The sequence below is a fragment of the Chroicocephalus ridibundus genome, chromosome 3 (assembly GCF_963924245.1).
Source record: "Chroicocephalus ridibundus chromosome 3, bChrRid1.1, whole genome shotgun sequence".
Classification (NCBI taxonomy): domain Eukaryota; kingdom Metazoa; phylum Chordata; class Aves; order Charadriiformes; family Laridae; genus Chroicocephalus; species Chroicocephalus ridibundus.
Window position 1 is genome coordinate 18,288,615 of NC_086286.1, and position 22,029 is coordinate 18,310,643.

The 22,029-nt window shown below is 38.4% G+C and overlaps 1 protein-coding gene across 4 annotated transcripts in view; it reads left to right on the forward strand.

The window, feature by feature from the left end:
- The window catches only part of NVL (nuclear VCP like), a 45,139-nt gene extending 23,423 nt beyond the window's left edge, over positions 1 to 21,716 (forward strand). For 3 of the 4 annotated variants that reach the window (XM_063328211.1, XM_063328212.1, XM_063328214.1), the window contains 5 exons: positions 8,272 to 8,378; positions 12,625 to 12,701; positions 14,183 to 14,271; positions 19,337 to 19,407; positions 21,296 to 21,716. In XM_063328211.1, the coding sequence (XP_063184281.1) occupies positions 8,272 to 8,378; positions 12,625 to 12,701; positions 14,183 to 14,271; positions 19,337 to 19,407; positions 21,296 to 21,340 (389 nt within the window). In that variant the 3' untranslated portion in view covers positions 21,341 to 21,716. The other variant, XM_063328213.1, reaches the window with a different exon arrangement.
- Positions 21,717 to 22,029: the final 313 nt, after the last annotated feature.

Consider the following 22,029-nt stretch of genomic DNA (forward strand, 5'->3'; position numbering starts at 1 on the left):
CTTCAATTTTTAGTAGCTTTTGCAATTCCTGCAGCATCTTCTCAGTTAATAAGCTAAGCACTGACATCTACTTTACAAACATCATGTGTTTTATAACCAACTTTTTGCCTCTTTTTTTTGTATTGTGGAGAAGTCTTGTGTTTTACAGACAGCAAGAAACTTGCCTTTTCCTGAATTTGAACTCCATCTAGGTGCTGAGAGTTAGAAGTAAAGGAATTTGCTGTTGGTAGAGAAAAAAAATATATGCATGAAGATGTCGCACTTTCTGGGTTATGAACTTTTTTCTGAATATTGCATGTATTTGGCAAGTTACTGGTAATGACAAGACAAGTTAGTTGTTTCATACATGCCTGTATTAAGTAAGATGTAGAATTCTGATGACAAGTGGCTTAACAGGGAAAAACAGTAGCATAGCTACTTTCAATATAAATTGGAAGATAAGAAAGTTAAAATACTTGACAGATTGCTTGTGTCCTATAGATCAATGAAAATTTCATCTGGAATCACCTAAAATAGGCAACCATGAAGTGGTTTTGGTTTACAATGGTTAAAAAATTCAAAAAATTTGAGGAAAATTTTCCTCTTTCTTGAATTTTTTGCACTATGACAGACTATCAAGCCTTCGACATGGTGAAGTATGAGCAGTAGATGCTTAAATCTAAATCTACTTGTAGAAATTCATTGATTTAAAGTTGTAAGGTTTCTTGGCATGAGCTTAATGATTATGACCTATCTAATCCAATGTAGAAAAGAGAATAAGGTTATACAATGTAGCACATCTATATATAGATACAGTTGGATGTACCAAGGGTGTTAGTACTAATGTCATCAACTTGCCTTAGGAAAGAGATCTCTCACTAAAGTAATTATGCTAGTGCAAGTATTTATATCAAGCAGCCTTATTGGTCAGTGTTTCTCAAGGGCTTCATATCTAATTGCTGATGACAGTATACTCTGTCATTATCTCTGACTGGTAGCTTGGGGTGTGAATTCCAACACTTTGGAAGTTGAGGAAATATCTGTCTTGACTTCTTGCAGTGCCACCTCAGGTGTACCACAGGTATACATGGGGCGAGTATTTTTTGGGCCAGTGTGTGTACATGGCCCTGTTCTGAGCTAATGACTCCTTTCCCAGAGGCAGCTGACTGGGAATAGTTTCATAGCTTTACAAGGGCCGGTTTAGAGTAAATGTTGCGCAGATGTTAATTTGAAGATATGAATACTTGTGCGTGGCAGGTTTCTCCTAATTCCCAGCTTTGCTGGGTTTAGGTTTACACTGATTCAGTACTTGCTTATGGGTCTCATTTTTATGCAGTGTGAAGTAGTCATCTGTGCAATTGTTAATCCATCCCTTTATAAGCCTTATACTGGAGGCAGTTTTACCATTATGTTGGTATAAAGTACCTCTGTGTTTGGGGATTATTTTTGTTTGTTTGTTTTAAAAAGTCACTGTTGTCTTGTTCAGCTGCAGTGCTAGATGTACTGTTTTATTATACCAGAGTAGTTTAAATTACAAAACTTTCCTAAGTAATGAGGGTTGAACTAATATTTGAAGGAAGCTGTGAAATTTGTTAGGCATGAACTCAGCGGTGTATTACCAGCCAGTGGCATTGATGAAAAAAGTGAATTTGAGGTAAAAATGCCAAACGTAAAGAAAAGGCAAAGGCAGGGATAACAACTACCATCTTCAAATTGAAGGGTATAAATATGTCTGCAAATTCTGTAAATGGAAGTGATGGGTTCACCCTGGCTGGATGCCAGGTGCCCACCAAAGCCACTCTGTCACTCCTCTCCTCAGCTGGATAGGAGAGAAAATATATTGTGCCAAAAGAAAAGTCTTCTCTCATAAATATATTATTATTATTAATAAGAATAATAGTACTAGCAGTAGGGTGGCAGTAGCTTAACCAGTTTCGCCATCAAGGTATATTCCTGGCACAGTTGTTCCAGTGAGGTCTTAGCACTCGTGACAAGGTTTTATTATGAAATGGTGGTGGTTTATATACCCCATTGCCAAAAACTACCAAATTCTTTTTTTGTAATAGCCTTTAAGCACTTGGAACACTCTAATTTCCTTTTTGCCAAAAGGGCAGGCACAATAGATTGGTTCTTTTGTTTATCACGTACAATATGCAAGTGGTAATTCTTACTCTGTCAGTGCTGAAGTAAGCCTTTGATCTGTCCTTAAAAGGAGGGTATTTTAAGGTTTTTTTGTGCTTACTCAATGACTTTGAAAGTCCTCTGTAGGTCTTTCTTGACTAGTGCTAAATTAGCAGGGATCCAGTATTCCCAGCTCAGTCTCTTTCCACCTAAATGCAGAAGTAATTTCAAACTTTGTCTGAAGAGGATTAAACTTTTAAAGCACTCAATGTCATTAAAAAGAGAGAGAGGGGAAAAAAAAAAAGAGGCAGAAATGTCATGTCCTGTTAGAAACTTTATGGATCAGAATAATTGTATTTGTTTTCAGTCTACTTCCTTCCCAAAATCCAAGGCTAAATACTTAAAAACCATCAAGCACTACTGTTAACTAAGGTCTATAATTTCCCACAATTTCCTAGTTACCAGTGTGAGTTTCAGTATTGGATATTGCTACTTTCTGCTCTTTTCTTACTTCCCCAGGCTTTGAACATTTATAAACTCTTTAGAGAAATGCTGACCAAGGCATCAGCAGCATTTATGGTGGGATCGAAGGAACTGTATGTAACCTGAGGAAGCAGACCAGAAATCAGTGAAACACTGCAAACTGATAGTGATTTAAGCTTGACATAAATTGTGATGATATCTTTGCTTTCATTTATGGTGTTTTTCTCTAGCTTTTTAAAATTAAGTTTTGCAAAATTCCCCTGTTCTGTTTTTCTGAGTTCTGTTTCTCTTTAGCAAGTTTATGTTAATTTTCTAGAGCTATTCACCTGAACCACATGTTTTGAAACACCATAAAAAAATAATCTTCAGTCTCTGACAATAGTTACAGTTTTGGTTTGGGTATTTTGTTTGTTATGTTTATACCTGTTTATACATGTTGCTGAATTAAAGGCAAGATAAGATCTAAGAAAAGCAGCTAATACGTTAAGGCATCAAACAGTTTCTTTCATGATAGTTCTAATTCACACAAATTGTATTTCTGCATTTCACCAGCCCTTGAATGTTACGTATCTTTCACAGAAACTTGAGTGGAGTTCGCTTGTTGCGTAGGAGCAAAGTTGTTAACTGCAGTGTTCATCTGGAGTCTCAGAAAACCTTTTAGGGCTCCTAAAATTTTGCAATAGTTTGGAGAGCAGTGTAGCAAACTGAAATACTACATGATTCTCTAGAGGCTAGTGCCTGTTTTAACCTTTAAAAACAAAGCAAGGAACGGATGTAGTCTAAATGTCATCTTATGTGATTTTGCCAAATTATCTGGAAAACGGTACTGCTGTCTTCTAAAAACATAGTCAACACCATTGATTACATCAGAAAACCAAGACAGGAAATTATTAATTAGATTTCTCTTAATAGAAGTATATTCTCTCTGTGAGACAGCTGCTTGGAAAAGAAGTGGTGTGTGTGTTACCACGTTTCCATGTTTCACTTTCAAACTTGAGAGATAATAATAGGCTTTGAAAGAGGTATCTATGATGACTACCTTGATTTCATTAAAATGTTAAATGTATCTAAAATTAGTTGACTCTCTTTTGTTTAGATAAGTTTCAAGATAATAGATAGGGAGAGAACATTATGATTTATCAGGATGGAATGCTTTGAAATTCCTGAAAGGGGGACATTATTCAATTCTTTAAACAGATATGAAGTGCATCCAATGAGTGAGTTTGACCAATGAGTAAATACTGATCTTCTGTGTTACATGACTTGAATTTTCAAGAACTTTAGGCCCAGGTCTGAACCAGCAGAGTGAAGTGAATTGACTCATTGGGAGATGGGGAGCGTAGATCCGTGTTTTAAACTTTCGTGTGGTCTTGTTGTAAACTACCATTACTGCAGCTTATTGAGTTAGTATGAGTTGTGGTAACTCTTTGAATGCAGACAATTTAATAATTAAGTACAAATGGATGACTGCATCTTTAGACTGTATCGCTAACTTTGTATTGTTGGACAAAGAGCATGGCAAGTGCCATGTTCTCAGCATGCAAAATGGAAACGGCATTTTCCATATGTTTAAAGAGTTTTTGGAACTTTGGAATGGGGAAGTTACAAGTGCACAGTGTTGTAATGCAATCCTTATTGAGATTTGTTTTGATGTTTGTAATTGATCTGTTGAGTGAACTTTGTCATCTCATTTTAATAATGTGGCAAGACTTCTGTACACCGAGACACAAAAACAGGAAAGTGCACTTGTGCCAAAAGCAAGACCAAGTATTATACAGCACTCACGTGTAAGAAGGATGTTTTTGTTTGGGCCTGCCATGGCAGGCATTCTGTTTAACCCTTGTTTCATCTAGTCTGGATATTAAATTAATACATCAAGTATTTTCAAGTATTTTTTTTCTTAAGAGATTCTTGTCACATCTACAGTAGCTGATTTTTGCCTGCATAGGTGCCTCTGGCCATGACTGTCATATCTTGGGGGGGAAAAAAATGTTTTTGTCCAAGAAAAAGGTGGCGGAGCAATTCCTAATGTATGCATCTCATTCTAATTTTTATCCTTTAAGCATAGGTGAGACAGGAAGTTGAACAAAACTATGCACATCTTTCTTTAAAAAGTTAATCAAGACTACATTGTGGTAGGATCAGGTAGTTGGAATCTTGACAGAGTTACGCAATTTTTTTCATTTGCAAAAAAGGTACAGCTGTGCTTCCATGCTACTGTTTTGGGGTTTGGGTGGTGGAATTTTTGTTTTGTTGTGGTTTTGTTTGTTTTTTTTTTTTCTTTTAAACATCTGTACAGTAAGGAATAACAGCTTAATTTTTCCCAATTCTTTACCTTTAATATACATGAATGCTTGTAGTTAGTCTGTTGGCTACATTTTGTCAAGAGGATGTAACAATCGTAAGGGTGTTGGCAGCTTCATTTGGAGTACTTGATAGTTTGCAGCCTAAGACTTAGGTGTAACTTTCAGCTGTTACTTTTGGAAGAGGTTCTTGCCATAGCTACCTAACACATCTCTATAACTTACAGACTTCAAAAAAGTCCGTTATACTAAAAATACAGTTTTCTTTGTATATTCCATGGATACTTTTGTGACTTTGCTGTTTGCATTACCGTAGTATGTAGGATATAAACAAGGAGCTCCTGGACAAGCTCAAAAGCATAAAGGAGGCCTACAGAGGGTGGAAGTAAGGACAGGTAGACTGGGAAGAATACAGAGAAACTGTCTGAGTGGCCAGGAACCAGATTAGGCAAGGTAAAGCCCAGCTAGAATTAAATCTGGCCAGAGACATCACGGACAACAGGAAAAACTTCTGTAAGTATGTCAAGAGGTAAAGGCCTAGGGAAGATGTGGGCCCTCTCCAGAAGGAAACAGGAGGCCTGGCCACCCTGGATATGGAGAAAGCTGAGGTACTGAATAACTTTTTCGCCTTAGTCCTCATCAGCAAGGGCTCTGACCACACTGCCAGAGTTGCAGATGGCAAAAGCAGGGGCTACGAGAATGACAAACCATCCACTATAGGAGAAGATCAGGTTTGAGACCATCTAAGGAACCTGAAGGTACATAGGTCCATGGGACCTGATGAAATCCATCCACAGGTCCTGAGGGAGCTTGCGGATGAAGTTGCTGAGCCACTTTCCATTATATTTGAAAAGTCGTGGCAGTCTGGTGAAGTTCCCACTGACTGGAAAAGGGGAAATGTAACCCCCCTTTTCAAAAAGGGAAAAAAGGAAGACCCAAGGAACTACAGGCCAGTCAGTCTCACCTCTGTGCCCGGCAAGGTCATGGAGCAGATCCTCCTGGAATCTCTGCTAAAGCACATGGAAAATAAGAACATGATTGATGACAGGCAACATGGCTTCACCAAGGGTAAGTCATGCCTGACAAATCTGGTGGCATTCTACCATGGTGCTACAGTGTTGGTAGATAAGGGGAGAGCAACAGATGTCATTTACCTGTACTTACGCAAAGCATTTGACACTGTCCCTCATGACGTCCTGGTCTCTAAATTGGAAAGGCATGGATTTGATGGATGGACCACTCGATGGATAAGGAACTGGCTAGATGGCTGCACTCAAAGGGTTGCAGTGAATGGCTCAATGTCCAAGTGTAACCGACTGACAAGTGGCTTTTCTCAGGGGTCAGTACTGGGACCAGTGCTGTTTAACATCTTTGTCGGCAACATGGACATTGGGATTGAGTGCACCCTCATCAAGTTTGCCAATGACACCAAGCTGTGTGGCATGGTCAATACGCCAGAAGGAAGGGATGGCATCCAGCGGGATCTGGACAGGCTTGAGAGGTGGGCCTGTGCAAACCTCATGAAGTTCAACCAGGCCAAGTGCAAGGTCATGTTCCTGGGTCACAGCAATCCCAAGCACAAATACAGGCTGGGTGGAGAATGGCTTGAGAACAGCCCTGAGGAGAAGGAGTTGAGGATGTTGGTGGTTGAGAAGCTCAACATGAGCTGGCAATGTGAGCTTGCAGCCCAGAAAGCCAAGCCCATCCTGGGCTGAATCACAAGAAGCGTGGCCAGCAGGTCGAGGGAGGTGATTCTGTCCCTCTGCTCTGCTCTCCTGAGACCCCACCTGGAGTACTGTGTCCAGCTTCGGAGTCCCCAACATAAGAAGGACATGGACCTGTTGGAATGGGTCCAGAGGAGGGCCATGAAGATGATCACAGGGCTGCAGCACCTCTCCTATGAAGACAGGCTGAGAGAGTTGGGGTTGTTCAGCCACGAGAAGAGAAAGCTCCAGGGAGACCTTATAGTGGCCTTCCGGTACCTAAAGGGGGCTTATAGGAGAGATGGGGAGGGACTCTTCATGAGGGAGTGTAGCCTTAGGACGAGGGGTAACGGTTTTAAACTGAAAGAGGAGAGATTTAGATGAGCTATTAGGAAGAAATTCTTTATTGTGAGGTTGGTGAGACACTGGCCCAGGTTGCCCAGAGAAGCTGTGGCTGCCCCATCCCTGGAAGTGTTCCGGGCCGGGCTGGATGGGGCTTTGAGCAGCCTGGTCTGGTGGGAGGTGTCCCTGCCCAGGGCAGGGGGGTTAGAAATAGATGATCTTTAAAGTCCCTTCCAACCCAAACCATTCTGTGATGTAATAAACCTAACACTGCCAAGTCCACCATGAAACCATGTCCCTAAGTGACATATCTATATGTCTTTTAAGTACCTCCAGGGATGGTGACTACAGAAAATTCCTTCGTGAAATAGAGCAAGTAATACCATCATCGTTTTTGGTAAATGGGGAAATGGGACATCAAGAAGCATTTAAAAACATCATCCAGGCAGTTTTTGCTGAAATACAGACAGGAATTGAGGTCTTCCCCAGATTATATGCTCTGCTTGTATCTCTTGTTATGCTAATAGTCCTTAGTATTCGTATCCTGACTTACTGTTTATATCCTAACTTACCTGGAAGTTCAGTATTGAAGCTTGTGGTGCTAAAAGGCTGATAGGCATTTCTGTTACATTTAAGCTTTGAATGGTTTTCTAGAAACATTTGTGTTGATTTTTGGTTTCTTACTTCTCCACACATAATAAAATTTGGAGTCTAGTTCTTTTTGGGAAACAAATTCCGTACTTTGCAGTTCTATTTGTGTTTTCGTGGGTTTCCTATTTTACCATTCAGAAAATTAATACGCAGTAGAAATGCAAACGACCAGTAAAATTAAGTTTACATATGGGTGCTTATGATTTGCCCTGTGTACTTGTTATTCTTAATTTATCCCTGTGCCTTTCAAGTGGATTTTTAATGGTTAACTTGGGTAGAGTTCCTTCCAATATAGCAAACTGGAAGCATTTTTTTTCCCTTGATATGAATTAATGTGGAATTCCTCACTTGATCATGCTAGGTACGACAGTAGAAATACACACTTATACTACTGTACTGCCAAAGATAGATTTGTCTTCATTTGTGAAGAGACGAAACTGGTATTTATGAGCCATCTTTGAGCAGATGCAGCTTAACTGTACTCGGTAATAGAGGCTCCTACTCGACAGAGATTAAACTATTTCAATCAGCTGTTTTAACGCTTAGAGCTTCACATCATGGCACAAAAGATTCTTTGAATCTTGGTACAAGTATGCATGTATTCCTTCTCATGTGTGTACTGTCCTAAGGCTGTATGTTATATCTGGATAATTTTTTTCTTTTTTTTTCTTTTTTTTACCCTCCCTAAGATATAATTGACCCAGCTATCCTGCGTCCTGGTAGACTGGATAAAACGCTCTATGTGGGTTTGCCACCACCTGAAGATCGACTTGCTATTTTAAAGACCATCACCAAAGTGAGTATTTGGAAATAAATCTTTATCTCAAAGCTTGGCAGAATGATTTAAGACAAATTAAGTTTTACAGAGAGTTGCAGGATCCTGTCTCATGAAATACTTTCAGATATTACATGAGGTCATAAAAAAATCCCCAACATCAGCCATATCTGCTGTTAAATTTGCTCTGAGACTGCAAGGGGTTGATAAATCTTGAGCAAAGCAAACCTGTTAAACATAGAAGCTGCTACCTTTATAGTCACAGTTTGAACAGATTTAATTAAAAGATTACTATCTGTGTGAGTAATGGGCCTGGAAGTGTTTTGTAAGCTTTTTTGGAGGGGGTTCCACACATTCACCAAAATGATTCACAAGCTCCGTCTGTATTTGCTCAACAGTAATTGTCACACTTAATTGCCTTTAGGACTAAAGGAAGCTTGTGATGATAGAGGCTGTGGGTCAAAGTAAATATGAAAATGCAAAATACCTGCCTTCATGGGTTCTCCCTGTGGTTAATGGCACCTTCTGCCACTTCAGAGATATGGATTATAGAATTCTGAGTATTTCTCTAAGTACGGTACAGCAGTAATGAAGGCCTTAAAAAAGCCACACAAAGCATTATGAATTACTCAGATATTTCCTACTTTTTCCAGTAGATCAGCATTGATTGTTAAGAGCAGGTGTTCTCTCAGACTTTTTTTTGAGTTGCAAAGGAGACCCAAGTCTCCACGATAGAGAAAAGATAGCACTGTGCTATGAAAAGTGTGGCAAAAATTATTTAGTAAATTTGTAAAGATGATAATTGACTTATGTAAGCATAAAGCTGTGGTGTAGGCAATAGTTAATCCCATAGGAGAATTCAGAAAGCGGTAACTCATTCAAGCATGTTCTTTCATGCCAAAATGATTGTTCAGAAGTCAGACTCGCATTACGAATTTAGGATGTTAGACTTGCCTTCCTTTGTTCTGTGCATTACTTCATGGAGGGAAAAAAAGTAAGTATGCCCCCATTTGTTATTAAAAAAAACATTTATAATAAAATTATTTCTATTTATAAAAAGTTTTATAAAAACATTTCAGTTAAAACTTTTTACATCCTTGTTCTTAAAGATGGCTACCTTTTAAAAGACCTAGAGAGAATTTGAGTGTAACATCCATAAATCGTTTTTCAAATATACTGTAAGGAATTATGGTTTTTATTTTACCAGTTTATTTTTAAAGGTAACTCAAAGCGTTCTTTAAAAATTGGGGTTATATGATTGTTCTGAGTTAATACAACCAGCCTTCTTCTTCTGAAAGAGGTGGGTAGTCAGGGTCAGTCCCTAGACTGTCTGAACAGAGCAGGAGGATTCTGGTACAGAGTTTACATCTGCCCTGTTTTTTAACATACAGGTATTGAGCCTTGCTCTCCCTAATTTTTGCTGGAGAATCTTTGGAGACCTGTAACTGTCTCAAGTGCTCTCACTGTAGTGGTGTAGCAAAATAGTGCAGCAGAGCTTGGTGGAAGACTTCATGGAGGGAAAGGTGGTATTAAACAAAGCTGATTTCTCTCACACTCTGATAGATTTCACTTGCTCACACTCTGGCAGCCACACAGGGTCACCAAGATGCCTGCCTGCAAGTGGTAGGGCTGTCCAAGTGATATGATCACTTGTGTGCAACACAGAGGATAAGGAACTCTGTGTTGAGTCCTAACTTCACTTCTCCACTCCTGACTGGTGATGACAAACTTCTTGTTGGAGAGATCTGTTTTCTAGATTGCCTTTAAGAATCAAACAGTTCAGAATCATACTTACTTCAGCTGCCATAAATCTTGGGTGAGGTTGCTGAAAAACGTCTTTGCTCCCTCCTTCTGGGAATCTTTCTGGCTACGGTCTATCATTCTGTTGGGATAGCAGCAAGAGGAGTGGCACATGTGATGTGGTAACCTTGTCACTATCCTGTTATCAGAGCATATTTGTCTTCTGCTGACAAACCATCTTTGCTGTTGCCTTGCCTGATTATGGGCCTTCTTGTGATGTAAGCAACGCATTGCATAGTGTTTACCAGCTTGGTTCCTGTGGATCCTGTCCTTGGTTATCACGGCATGTTATTTTTGGAATGCCAGATACTTCCATGCACACTTAATTCATACTAGTCTTAATATTTTGGTTCCAGTCTTTGTAGTGAATGAGGTGTTAAGTCTTTGATGGATTTTTTTTTTTTTTTTTTTCTGAGGTCTTAATTGAGAGCCCAGCAGAAGTGAGATACAAACACTCTCTGAATGGGTCTTTTCCTTGCACGTTTTCGTGATCGTTCCATGAGGAGGCTGGTGCTGTTCTCACTTATTATTTCTGCAGTCACCAGAGTTCTTGTAGAGCTAGGCAAAGATTTGTATTTCTAGTGTTAGGAACAAGAAATAGGTTGTTATTTTCTTCAAATATGTTTAGGAGTTATCTGCAAGAAGAACATGGAATATGGAGAGAGGAAAATATCTTAAATTAACTGAAATAAGACCTTACTTTTTGTCAGACTTCATCCATGCATTCTGGATAAGGAAATTTGAAAAATCTGTCTAGAGGAACACTTGCTTAAATACGCGCTCGGGGTAGATAAAGCAAAACATTTGGTGCAGATGTGGGTGGCATCTGGGTGACAGTATGCATTCCCAGAAATCCCCGAGGAATACACGCACAGGATGTGGAAGCTGAGAATAGTTGCTGAGGGAAAACCGGGATGCTTACAAAAGCAGTGTGAGGAATAGAAAAGGGAGTTACGGGGAGGAAGAGGTTGTAGGGAAGACAGACAGCATAAATGTAGGTTGAAGATTGTTGTGAAAGAGTTTTATTTCAGTTAACTTGTACAAATCGATCATTTTCAAATTGCATGTTAATTATGCAAGAGAAGCATGTCTCCGCATGTTTAAGTTGCCAGTGTACTTACGTTGCTGCTGGCTTATCAAGCTGCCCTGGTGCACATACTGCTGAGCCTGTCTCCAGAGTAGGCAGATCATCCCACTCAAAAAATGCAATTGGTAAAACATTTCTTGTTAGCAGAGCAGGCATCTCTCTGGCTTGCAGTCTTGTACAACAATCACTGAAGAACCCCATATGAAACCATATGAGGTTTCCTTGTTTCCAGGTTAAAGTCTGTTCTTTCAAGAAGTTTCAAAATCAGGCTGTTCCTTTGTCTTTCTGTTGGGTTGGTTTGGGTTTTTTTCCCCTTTCTAACTGGTATTCTAGAAAGATTCATTCAAGATTGCTCCCTTACTCTACCTAGTCCTTGATTATTCTACTGTCTGTTAAGGAGTCATGGGTTTTAACTTGTCAGTTACTATACATTTTATTTTTTTCTCTTGAAGGTATTGTAGGTCTGTGGTATACTAGTTCACTTGAAGAAGTCAGAAAAGAATTACATGAGGTTGTGCCTTTCTATCAAATGAGTTTTGGGCAGAAATATATTAATTGTATCAAAAAGTGTCCTTTCGTGTCCAAACTCGGGTATTGTTTGATACTAAAGACATCTAGAATCTCTGTACTACCATGGCGCTGCTTTGCTGTTGTCTAAGGTTAATAGAGAGATGCTTAGTGTTTGAAAACTTTGTTGGCTAGTTTCAAGTATAATTTATAATGTTGTCCAATATCTTTTGCTTGTTGGAGATACAAGATTAATAACAAAAGAAACCACTTCTGGGATCTTTGTGGAGGAAGCAGTAATAACGTGGAAGGGTAGTGTCAAAAAGTCCACAGGGATGTCTACAGTGTATGTCAACTTTTATGAAATCCAGAATGGAAAACTTCTAAGTTTGAAAATGTATGTCTAGAACATAAAAGAGGTACAATTAATTCAGCCTTAAAGGTGATAAGACTAAATCTACGTGCTTATTGCTTAGCTACTTGATTTCAACACAGAGTAAAACTAGGGGAAGTTCAGCTAAACAATGCTGTTGATGTAACCACCTACTCGAGGCATGTCCGCATACGGAATAGCGTCAGTGTTACATTGCCCTGTCGCAGGCTGGCCATCTTTTGTTAGAGAAAAGCTAATCTGTTGGTGGGAAGTTAAAATTTAGCATTACTTATTATTTCATAATTAAATGATTTAAGGATGGTTGTCCTTCCTGTTGCCTTGAAATTAAAAACGTTCATATTTGTGGATATTTCAAGGAATTTGTCAGCCCCCTATATGATTCCTGATTGATGAAACTTAATCACTTTGGGGATGGCATGTTTAAAAAAAAATAAAAGGTTTTTTTTATCTTCCTCTTTTTATTATCTCTGCTCCCTTAGAATGGCACCCGGCCTCCACTAGATATTGATGTAAGCCTTGAAGAAATTGCTTACAATCAACATTGTGATTGTTACACGTGAGTAGCTTCTAGTTTTGACTTTAATGTGCAGCGCCAACAGTCTTCTGATGCGTGATAATGTGTCTTATGTTGTTATTATTAAGAGGATTTCTTTAGCTTTCAGGGTCTATAAGCCTTATGCTGTTTTTCTTGCTTTCACTTGTGCTTTTTTCCAAGGAGTTGGTAGGAATAAATGGATGCTAAAGTCTTTTTCATCTGGAATAGTCCTCTTCATGGTGTAAATACAAATCAGTAGAGGCCTTTTGGTTTTATTTTATAATTCTTGCATAATCTGAGGATAAAAGAGCCCTCTAAGTTGTGGACCCATATACAATGATGATGAAAGCAAATTGGTTAAGCAAACATAACCAACTTGTTCTGTCACGCAGCTGAAAGCAATGGGTTTGACAGAGTAATGAGGACTTTGGGAATACCAAGGTGTGTTTTTTAGGAAAGCTTGATAGCCCTATCTTTCAGAATAATTTGCAACTGCGTTCTACTAAACTTCAAAAAGCTTTAATCTATTAAATAATTTATTAATAGCTAATGATTTTCTGGAATTCACAAAAGATAAAGCTTATGACATGCTGCTTGTCACAATATTGCTTTTGAAACTTAGAAATGGAGGCTCTCACCAGCCATGATTTTTAGTTTGTCATTGTTTCATGATTGGGAAAGATGATACTTTTTCTTTCTCTGCCCCTTTCACTGACTGCCTTTTTTTGAGGGGTGTGTGTGGTTTTGGGGTTTTTTTGGGTTTGTTTATGTTTTTTTTGTTATGTTCTATTTGGGTTTGTTTGTATTTTGGGTTTTGTTTGTTGTTTCGTTGTTTGTTTGTGGGCTGGGGTTTTATGTTGTTGAGGTTTTTTGTTTGGTCGGGTTTGGTTTTGGTTTTTAATACAGCAGTATTCCTGGCATCCCCAAATGAAGCCTGTTAACAACTGCAAAAATTTTCTTTGATTCAATGACTTGCACCAGTTTGAAGGCTTGTGAAAAGTCCAGCAGCTGGAAACTGGAAACAAATATTTAGAAAGACTGATCTGACCATGTTTTGTGGATACTATTATTATAAGAGCGTGTTAACTGTTGATGCAGCTTTGAGCAAGGCAACTCCCTTTTGTAATAACGGGTGGTTCCATTTGAATATTTCATAAGACTGATATAAAACAAAAAAGTATCGTGTTCCCACCAAGTGGCACAATATTAATCAATCCTTTGGCATTTTTAAGGATGCTGTATGGGGTATTTGCATCTCCTCTTGCTTCTCATTTATTTGATCTAAATCTGTGGCTAAAATCTGGAGGACATCACTCCATAATGAAGGTTGCAGCGCTGGGTAGTCCTTGGACCTCTTTCCAGTGTTCTTAAGATGCACCTTTATTACAGCACAACCATTCTTTTACTGTCATTTGTAGCGCCTTGCCTTTCTATATGTCATCAGCAAAAAAAAAAAAAAAAGAAATTTATCCTAAAATAACCTATTCTGTTTGTATCTGTAGAGGGGCGGACCTTTCCGCTCTAGTGCGCGAGGCTTCAATTTGCGCCTTGAGACAGGAAATGGCCCTGCAGAATACTCAAAGCAAGAAAGGTAAGAAAGCTTTACAAAAATCGTAACAGACAGTGAGAAGATAAATAGAATGTAAAGTATTTAAGGTAGTTCAAGACAAGCATAAAGGTGTGCCTGCTGTACAGAAATGATCGATGACTTCTGAGCCAAACAAAAACTAAGTCAGATTTTTTTCAAGAACATATAAGCATCTTTGAAGTAGATGATGGGGAGAGTACATGAAAAAACGGTTATGCTGGAGGCTCAGCATAAATTTTTTTTTTTCTAAAGGTATTGAACTTTGTAACCTTAAAGAAAAGTTTATGTTAAGTGGTAGTCTAAACCGACAATTTATATACTAGACTGAAACAAATTTCCAAAATCCATCTGCAAAATTACCACATCACTACCAGAGACTAATTATAGTGACTTATTTGCAGATTTGAGTAGTTGTAACTGCATACATACTGATGACGTACCTCTGGCACACAATTGTATTGTGTAACTGAATACATGCATCTACTAGTAATGGCACTGGGAAAATCTGAGTGCCATTTTTGATCTTAGGTATTTAGCACTCAGTGGTTCTTGCCAAGACTTCATCAGGGAGTTACAAATTGTTTCGAGTACAGTGTTTGCCCTTCCCATATCTGTCTGCACTTTTGTTTTAAGTTGCATTTCCCTGTTTTTAAATTACTATTTCTTTCTGTGCAGATAGGAAAATATAATTGCAAATTGAAACTTTTAGACAAAATGTGTGTGTATCTAGATTTTTTTTCCAATAGTTTTGTTTATTATTTTACCCTTAAGTCAAAACGCAAAGCTAAGATGGAATCGTGACTTTTCAGATGATGTCCTTGGAAAATATAGTAGGCTTTCATTATGCCTCTTATTTCTAAGAGCCACGCTGGAATTTTAATGTCTTTGAATCATTCTGTTTTATCTAGTACATACCCAGTCTCATCTGGTTTTTAACAACAGTAGGTTAACAGAGCAATATGTTTTTTATTCCTTGTTTTGAGGGAACTAGCATGTTCATTTAGTGGCGGGGGGGAGACAAATTATAAAAACCTTCACTGTTGTATGACTTGGTTACCCATTTTGCTTGCTGTAGATGGAAAAAAGTCTTGATTTGAGATGGAAACTTCTGAATTTATCCTGTTTGGTTTTATAATTATCCAGAATACAGCAGGCTTTATTTAAAGATGTTCATCACTTGGATTCAGCCTTCACATTTAGGGTTGCAGCCTGAGCACTTACTGTATGGATGTGCTGGCAGCCAGCAAGTCCATATTAAATGCATGGCTTGATCTGCATGTTTATAGCAGCTGCTTGTTTGGGCTGTCCTTGGGTTTGGATTTCTAAGATGTCAGCCCTGGCTGGTACAAAAGTGTGTAATGTGGTTTCTGAGTTGGGACCTTGTCCATTTATATCTTCAAAAAGGTAGTGTGTGTACACAGACTGGAGAATTTCTTCCTTCAGTGTTACCACACAGTGTGCACCAGTGACTCCCCTCCCAGGCTCTATACATGACTGTAGATGGGTGCTGCGTGTCCTCATCAGATAGTACTTTAGAATCACCTGGCAGAGATCAGTGCTGCTCCTTTCTATTCTGTACAAACTCTGTTGCAACTTCCTTGTTATACCTGATGTTTTCCTTCTGGGATAAATTCAGGAGCGTGGGGGTTTTTAACACTCAGCCATAGCTTGATTGAAGGAACTTTTTTTATAGTGAAATGGAAAGGTATCACTTTTGTGATATTTCTTACAAGAATCCATAAATTCTACTTCCAACTTGAACAGTCCTAGGAGAGTTGATCACACTAGTTGCTGTGGTCTAGGCGTTGCCATATATTGCAGTTTGTCTGGGGGAAGAGTGGGGGAATCCTAACAAAGATTGGGCAGATTTTCAGTTTTATGAGGTCTCTCTGGAGTCCCTCATCATTGGCCCAGCATTTGACTGCCCCGAAGAGTTCAATACCATTTGTGAACTTGAAGTTTTCACTTCCGGCTCCCTTTTCCAAACGACTGATAAAGATGCTGCATAAAACTGATTTCAGCATCAATGCCAGAATGGCTGCCTGTTCCCTCTCCTAAAAAGTGACCATTAAGCCTTATGCTCTATTTAATATCCTTTAATCAGCTTTCAGTCTACCAAAGGATCTTTCCTACAATTCTTGGGAGTTTACCAGTCTTCTGGTGACTGTAACAAGTTACACGATTTAGCCAGCAATTCTGCAGTTTCATAGGCAAGTTCACCTAGTTAGAATGAATGTATAGGGTATGAGAATCTCTTGACACTTCCAGCTGCAAAGACAAATGCAGAGAATTCACTGACCTTCTAAACTATGACCTTATCCCTGAGTGTCCCTTTTTGTATATTATATTTTTTTAAAAGATAGCCAGTGACCCCACATCACATGCATAGTCTGTAAGACTGATCTTCTTAAGCAAAGAAAGAGTCTATGAGACTTCTTGTTACAGCAGTTAAGAGAGAGTGTGGTTAAACAAGTGAGATTAATTAAAGTTTTGTACCTTCGCAGTTGAATTTGAAAAGCAAAATCGGGTCCTTGATATTTTCAAATTAAGAGGAAAGGGAACCAGCTATCCTTCACTCATCTATGTGAACAGGAAAAAAAAACAATTTCATATTTGGTGTTTTAAGTACCTAGTCTTATTTTAGAAATACTATACCTGTTGGTATACTTCAGTATTTTAATTTATCATTAATTTATCAATATAAATAGTTTTAAATAATAAACCATTTATACCTACTTATTCAGACTAAATGGTTTTGTCATCAGAAATCAAGGCAAACTATGTTAATGCAAGTAGCCAAGGTATAGGTTACTGACAGGTAAATTCTTCAGTGTCAAGCATTGTGCCTACTCTTATCATGTGATAAGTGTGAAGTAGTCTAACTTATTTCAATAAGAGGTAAACTACTTTACTTAGCAGTAGGTAAAAGTATGCTTATACCTAGCCATAGCTGATACTTTTACATTAGTATCACAGACTGTTTCACCTTGACTTTTTCTGATAAGCATGTCCTTAATGATACTGAACTCCCTAGCTGATAAATGCTGTTTTGTCTTTTCCCTCCTCCCTATAGTTGAGGATATATATTATTGCACAATTTGATTAAAAAGTTACAGGCTTAAAAGCAAAAGTGAAAGCAAAATGAAATTCTCATCCCTTCATTTTATTATTTTATGGCACTTTGATGACTCCATAGTCATTGGCTTTTGGGAAAGACCCGAGTGGAACTTTTTTTTTCTTTATGTGTATTATGGACGTGCTGGAACGTGTCCAGAGAAGGGCCACGAGGATGATCAGAGGGCTGCAGCACCTCTCCTATGAGGACAGACTGAGAGAGTTGGGGTTGTTCAGCCTGGAGAAAAGAAGGCTCCAAGGAGACCTTATAGTGGCCTACCAGTATCTTAAGGGGGCCTACAAGAAGGCTGGTGAGGGACTCTTTAGGATGTCGGGTAATGGTAGGACTAGAGGGAATGGATTAAAAATAGAGATGGGATGATTCAGACTGGACGTTAAGAAGTTGTTCTTCGCCATGAGGGTGGTGAGACACTGGAACAGGTTGCCCAGAGAGGTGGTGGAAGCCCCATCCCTGGAAGCTTTTAAGGCCAGGCTGGACGGGGCTTTGAGCAACCAGATCTAGTGGGAAGTGTCCCTGCCCATGGCAGGGGCCTTGGAACTAGATGATCTTTAAGGTCTCTTCCAACCCTAACAATTCTATGATAAGTAGTATTTCCCTGGGGAAATAAGTTAAAAAGCATCTTCATTTATACCGGTATAAATGAAGTTTGGTATAAAAAAAAATCTTCATTTCTAGTGGTATAACTTTATCTGGTAATGGGAGTCTTGAATAAGAGCTTCAGAGAACCGAGATGAGAAAGAGCAGCAAGGCTGTATGTTTAGTTCAGTGAACTTTAACCTTCATCTTTACTTTTAAAGCAAATAATAATTGTAGGCTATTTGCTGTTCTGTTCTATACCTTTAACAAGTTCTCATCTTTAATTTAGTGCCTTCCATCTGCTATGTAGTATTTTGCTATATCAGCAGAAGACTTTTGTTAAACTCTAACGTCAAATGTATTAATGAGGAATCTTAACAGTTTTTTTATCTCAGGACATCCTGTTTCACATTACAAAGATGTATGCAAAGGTAGTGGCAATACATATCTGTGGAAGCAAAAAGTATCTTAATGAAATACATAAAAAATGCAGCAAATTGACTCTTAAGACATACCTTTTGTACCTCTCATCTGATACCTATGCATTGTAATGAGTCAGTATAATAGTGGTATCTTGGGTTTCTTATGCCTAGATTAAACAAGGCGCTTGTGTGAGCAGAGGAATCCATGATTTGTTAGAGGTATGCTTAAATTTTAGCATACTAAAAAAACCTGTTCAAAAGGTTATGATTAGAAGTAATTACTGTGGATAGCTGCATTAAGGTCAAAAAGGCAATTTGCATAAACTTAAACAGAGGGAGTTGTAAAAGTGAAAGCTTTCATCACTTCTGGGTAATGCCAGACAAGGCAATGATACAAAGTCAGTTATTTAGGAACCCAGCATTCTGTAGTAGACTTGGCATGGTAACAAAGTGTTTTCTGGGTACTCACTAAATAACACTCTATAGGGAAAGCTTAATATTAAATACATATAGAAAATAAAGCCAAAACTGGAAGTAGCAGGATTTGAGGCATTCTCTTCCAGAAGGGTTAAGGGACATGAATTCTAACAGGATTTGATATAAACTGCAGTTAACTCGGCATCTTTGAGAATGAAACTCCCAATCTGCAGGTGGAAAAACTAATACCTAAAATAACTTTCTGAAACAAGTAAGTATTCTTTGGCATAAGGTGCAAGGGATAGAGGGATTAAGATCTTTCCTAAAATCATAGACAGGAGGCTACATACAATATAAGAGTTTGTGTGTTCATAACACTACTGAATTAGAGCTCATCCAACTGACAAGCACATGCAGTTAGTTAGGTTTCATGAATGCTGCCTGGAAATACACACAACAATCTCTTGATTGTCACTTGCCTGCAATTTTAGTAATTTATTATGTATTGTTCTTTAAGGAGAAATCAAGATTTCCCGTAAACACTTTGAAGAAGCTTTTAAGAAAGTGAAATCTTCAGTATCAAAAAAGGTAAAAGAGCTTCAAGTATGGAAGACGCGTTAGTCCCCTGGAAAGGATACTCTTTTTATTCGGGAGACTGGCAGGAATAGTTAAGATTGCAGTACATTTGCATGTCTTTCAAAGTGACACTACCTGTTTCTGCATTAAACAAACCTGATTTTTTTTTTACAAGGTCAGAATTTAAAGTCTCCCTTTTCAGCTGCAGATGATGCACTGCACGTAGATGGATAACTGTGCTATCCAGGTTATCTTCTGGTATGGCACCTTGGACTTCTCATTGACACTCCCAGATTAGTTATTTACCTGGCCCTAACCTCTTACTTCTGTGGAATTTTCAATTAAAAGCCAAAGCCGTTAGAGTGCACTACACCTTGCCACCTCTTTCCTTCCCCCGCCTTCTCCCCCCACAGAGGGATGTGACACCCAAGGATGCTCAACCATTTCTCTTAGTGTGCAAAAGACATCATTTTGAGATAGGACATGAAACACACTTTATAACTTATTTCTTATCAGTCTTTTCATTATTTGCATTTGTCAAGAAAGTTTGTTATAAGGTTTCCTTATGACCTGTTCTTTTTAATGACTGAAAGGAAAGCTGTTCAATCATCTTAATTACTACAATTTAGAAGTTAATATATATAGGAATTGCTATTGCTGCAGAGCTTTTGTGTATAGGTCTGTGTTGCCAAGAGTGTACTGCAGCCAAAATACATTAATATATTCACTTTGAACACTAGCCAGAGAAAAGTTAACTAGTTAATTATTTCCTTTCATTATTATTGTACATTGATGGTCAGTCACCTTTTTTAAAATTCAAAAGTGATCTTTGGCTCCAAGACCCTTTAAAGATGGTGTTGGTTGTTATTTTCTTCCCCTTTGCTATTCACTAAGCAAACAGTTAGAAGCAACAGCCACAAAAACTTAAAACATCTCCTCTAACATAGCAATCACTGGTAAGTACTAGGACTTTAGTCCTACGGGTTCTTAAGAGTTAACTAGAAATGTCATTCTGCATCTCAAAGGCAGCTTAAATATTACCTGTCTCAGAGCCTTACGTTTCAGTTATATCCATCTGAAGAATTTTCAGTTAGGTATTTTGAAATATCTTTCGGAGTACAAGATACTCATCTCCCATTTCCAGGTGCTATGTCCTATCTGCTAGTTAAGTTCAATCTGACAAAAACCCTCTACACACCTTCCTATGAATACTGGAATATAAAGAAAGATCTGCATCTCTGATTTAGTGCTTCTAACTCTTCTTTTCCCTCCTGTACACATCTCTGAGTTCAGTTAACTTGCTTTTGGTTTAACTGCTTGGCTTGAGACAAACCAAAATAAGTTGTTCTTAAAGCTATGGACAGACATCTTCTGAAACCAGTTATTTCAGTGGAAGTTAACATCTCTTAAGTATTCTGTCCCTCAAAACTGGCATTTTGAGTGATTAGAGAAAAGGATTAAGGCGCAGTTACAATTAAGTAAGTTAGACTAACAAAAGAAGATCTTGTCTGTTCATTTTGGCAGAACTAGATGAGGGAGTAAAGTGTCAATTCAGCAGCTCTCCTGGTGAAGAGGGTGGTATCTCCTTAGCGAAGCTGTGGTCTGAACCTACCATGGCAATATTAAGTGCAAGAACTCTGCTAAAGGCTTCTTTAATTACATATCATTGGTGACTATCACTGGAGAACCACATGTATGAGCCAGGGTAGTGGGGTTTTGCCTTATTTAGGTTTTTGAATGTTTGAATTAGGTTTTGAATGTTTGAAAATATAGCTAGTGGCTTATATAGCTGGTTTGTTTCACTTCGTTAAATAATACATATAAAGTCACTTTTAAACATTGCATGTTTTTTTTTACCGTTGTCTGAAGTATTTTTTTCCTCTTATCTTGGCACTGTTAGGATCAAATAATGTATGAAGAGCTGCATCAGTCACTGTGCAGGTGATAAATTTGGACAATTCCCAAAGGAGACATTCTGCATTGTTGGAAAGGTTTGCGATTCCTGTGCCTGATTAAGAGACACGTTGGAAAGAAGCTGTACTAAATCTCTCAACTTTTTAAACTGTACCTGAAAAAAAGGTCATTGTAACCTACTGCTTTAAACAATCCTTAATTTAACTATTTCTAGAATAAAAGATATAATACACACTTCCTGCTTATCACCATTTACATTTTAAAAGTGAATGCTTTTAGTGCTAAAGAGCTAATACCATCCTGATTAATTTGGTGGTCTTAAGCAGAAAGCCCTCAGAGGCAGAGAGGGTCACCCTTTGAAGTGTTTACACTGCTCAAAGATCTGTTTTCAACTGTAAATGAGAATAGCTTGCTTTTCTCCACCCCCCCACCCCCCCCAAGAACAAGAAGAATCACTAGGAGAACAGAGCTGTGAAAGTAAACTGGGAAAGTGCCACACTGTATGTTATCGTACCATTAATCACACCTTTCCCAAATACAGTGACACATTATGACTGTGCCAGCACAGGTTCTCAGAATGTCTAACAGCTTCCCTCACCTATCAAGAGAAACTATCCACAGATGGCAAGCTGTTCTAAAGTTACCTAGGAGAGTGTAAAGTTTGGAAACCTGAGAAGTACTATGATACTATGATTTAACAGCCACCTAAAAAGCACTTGA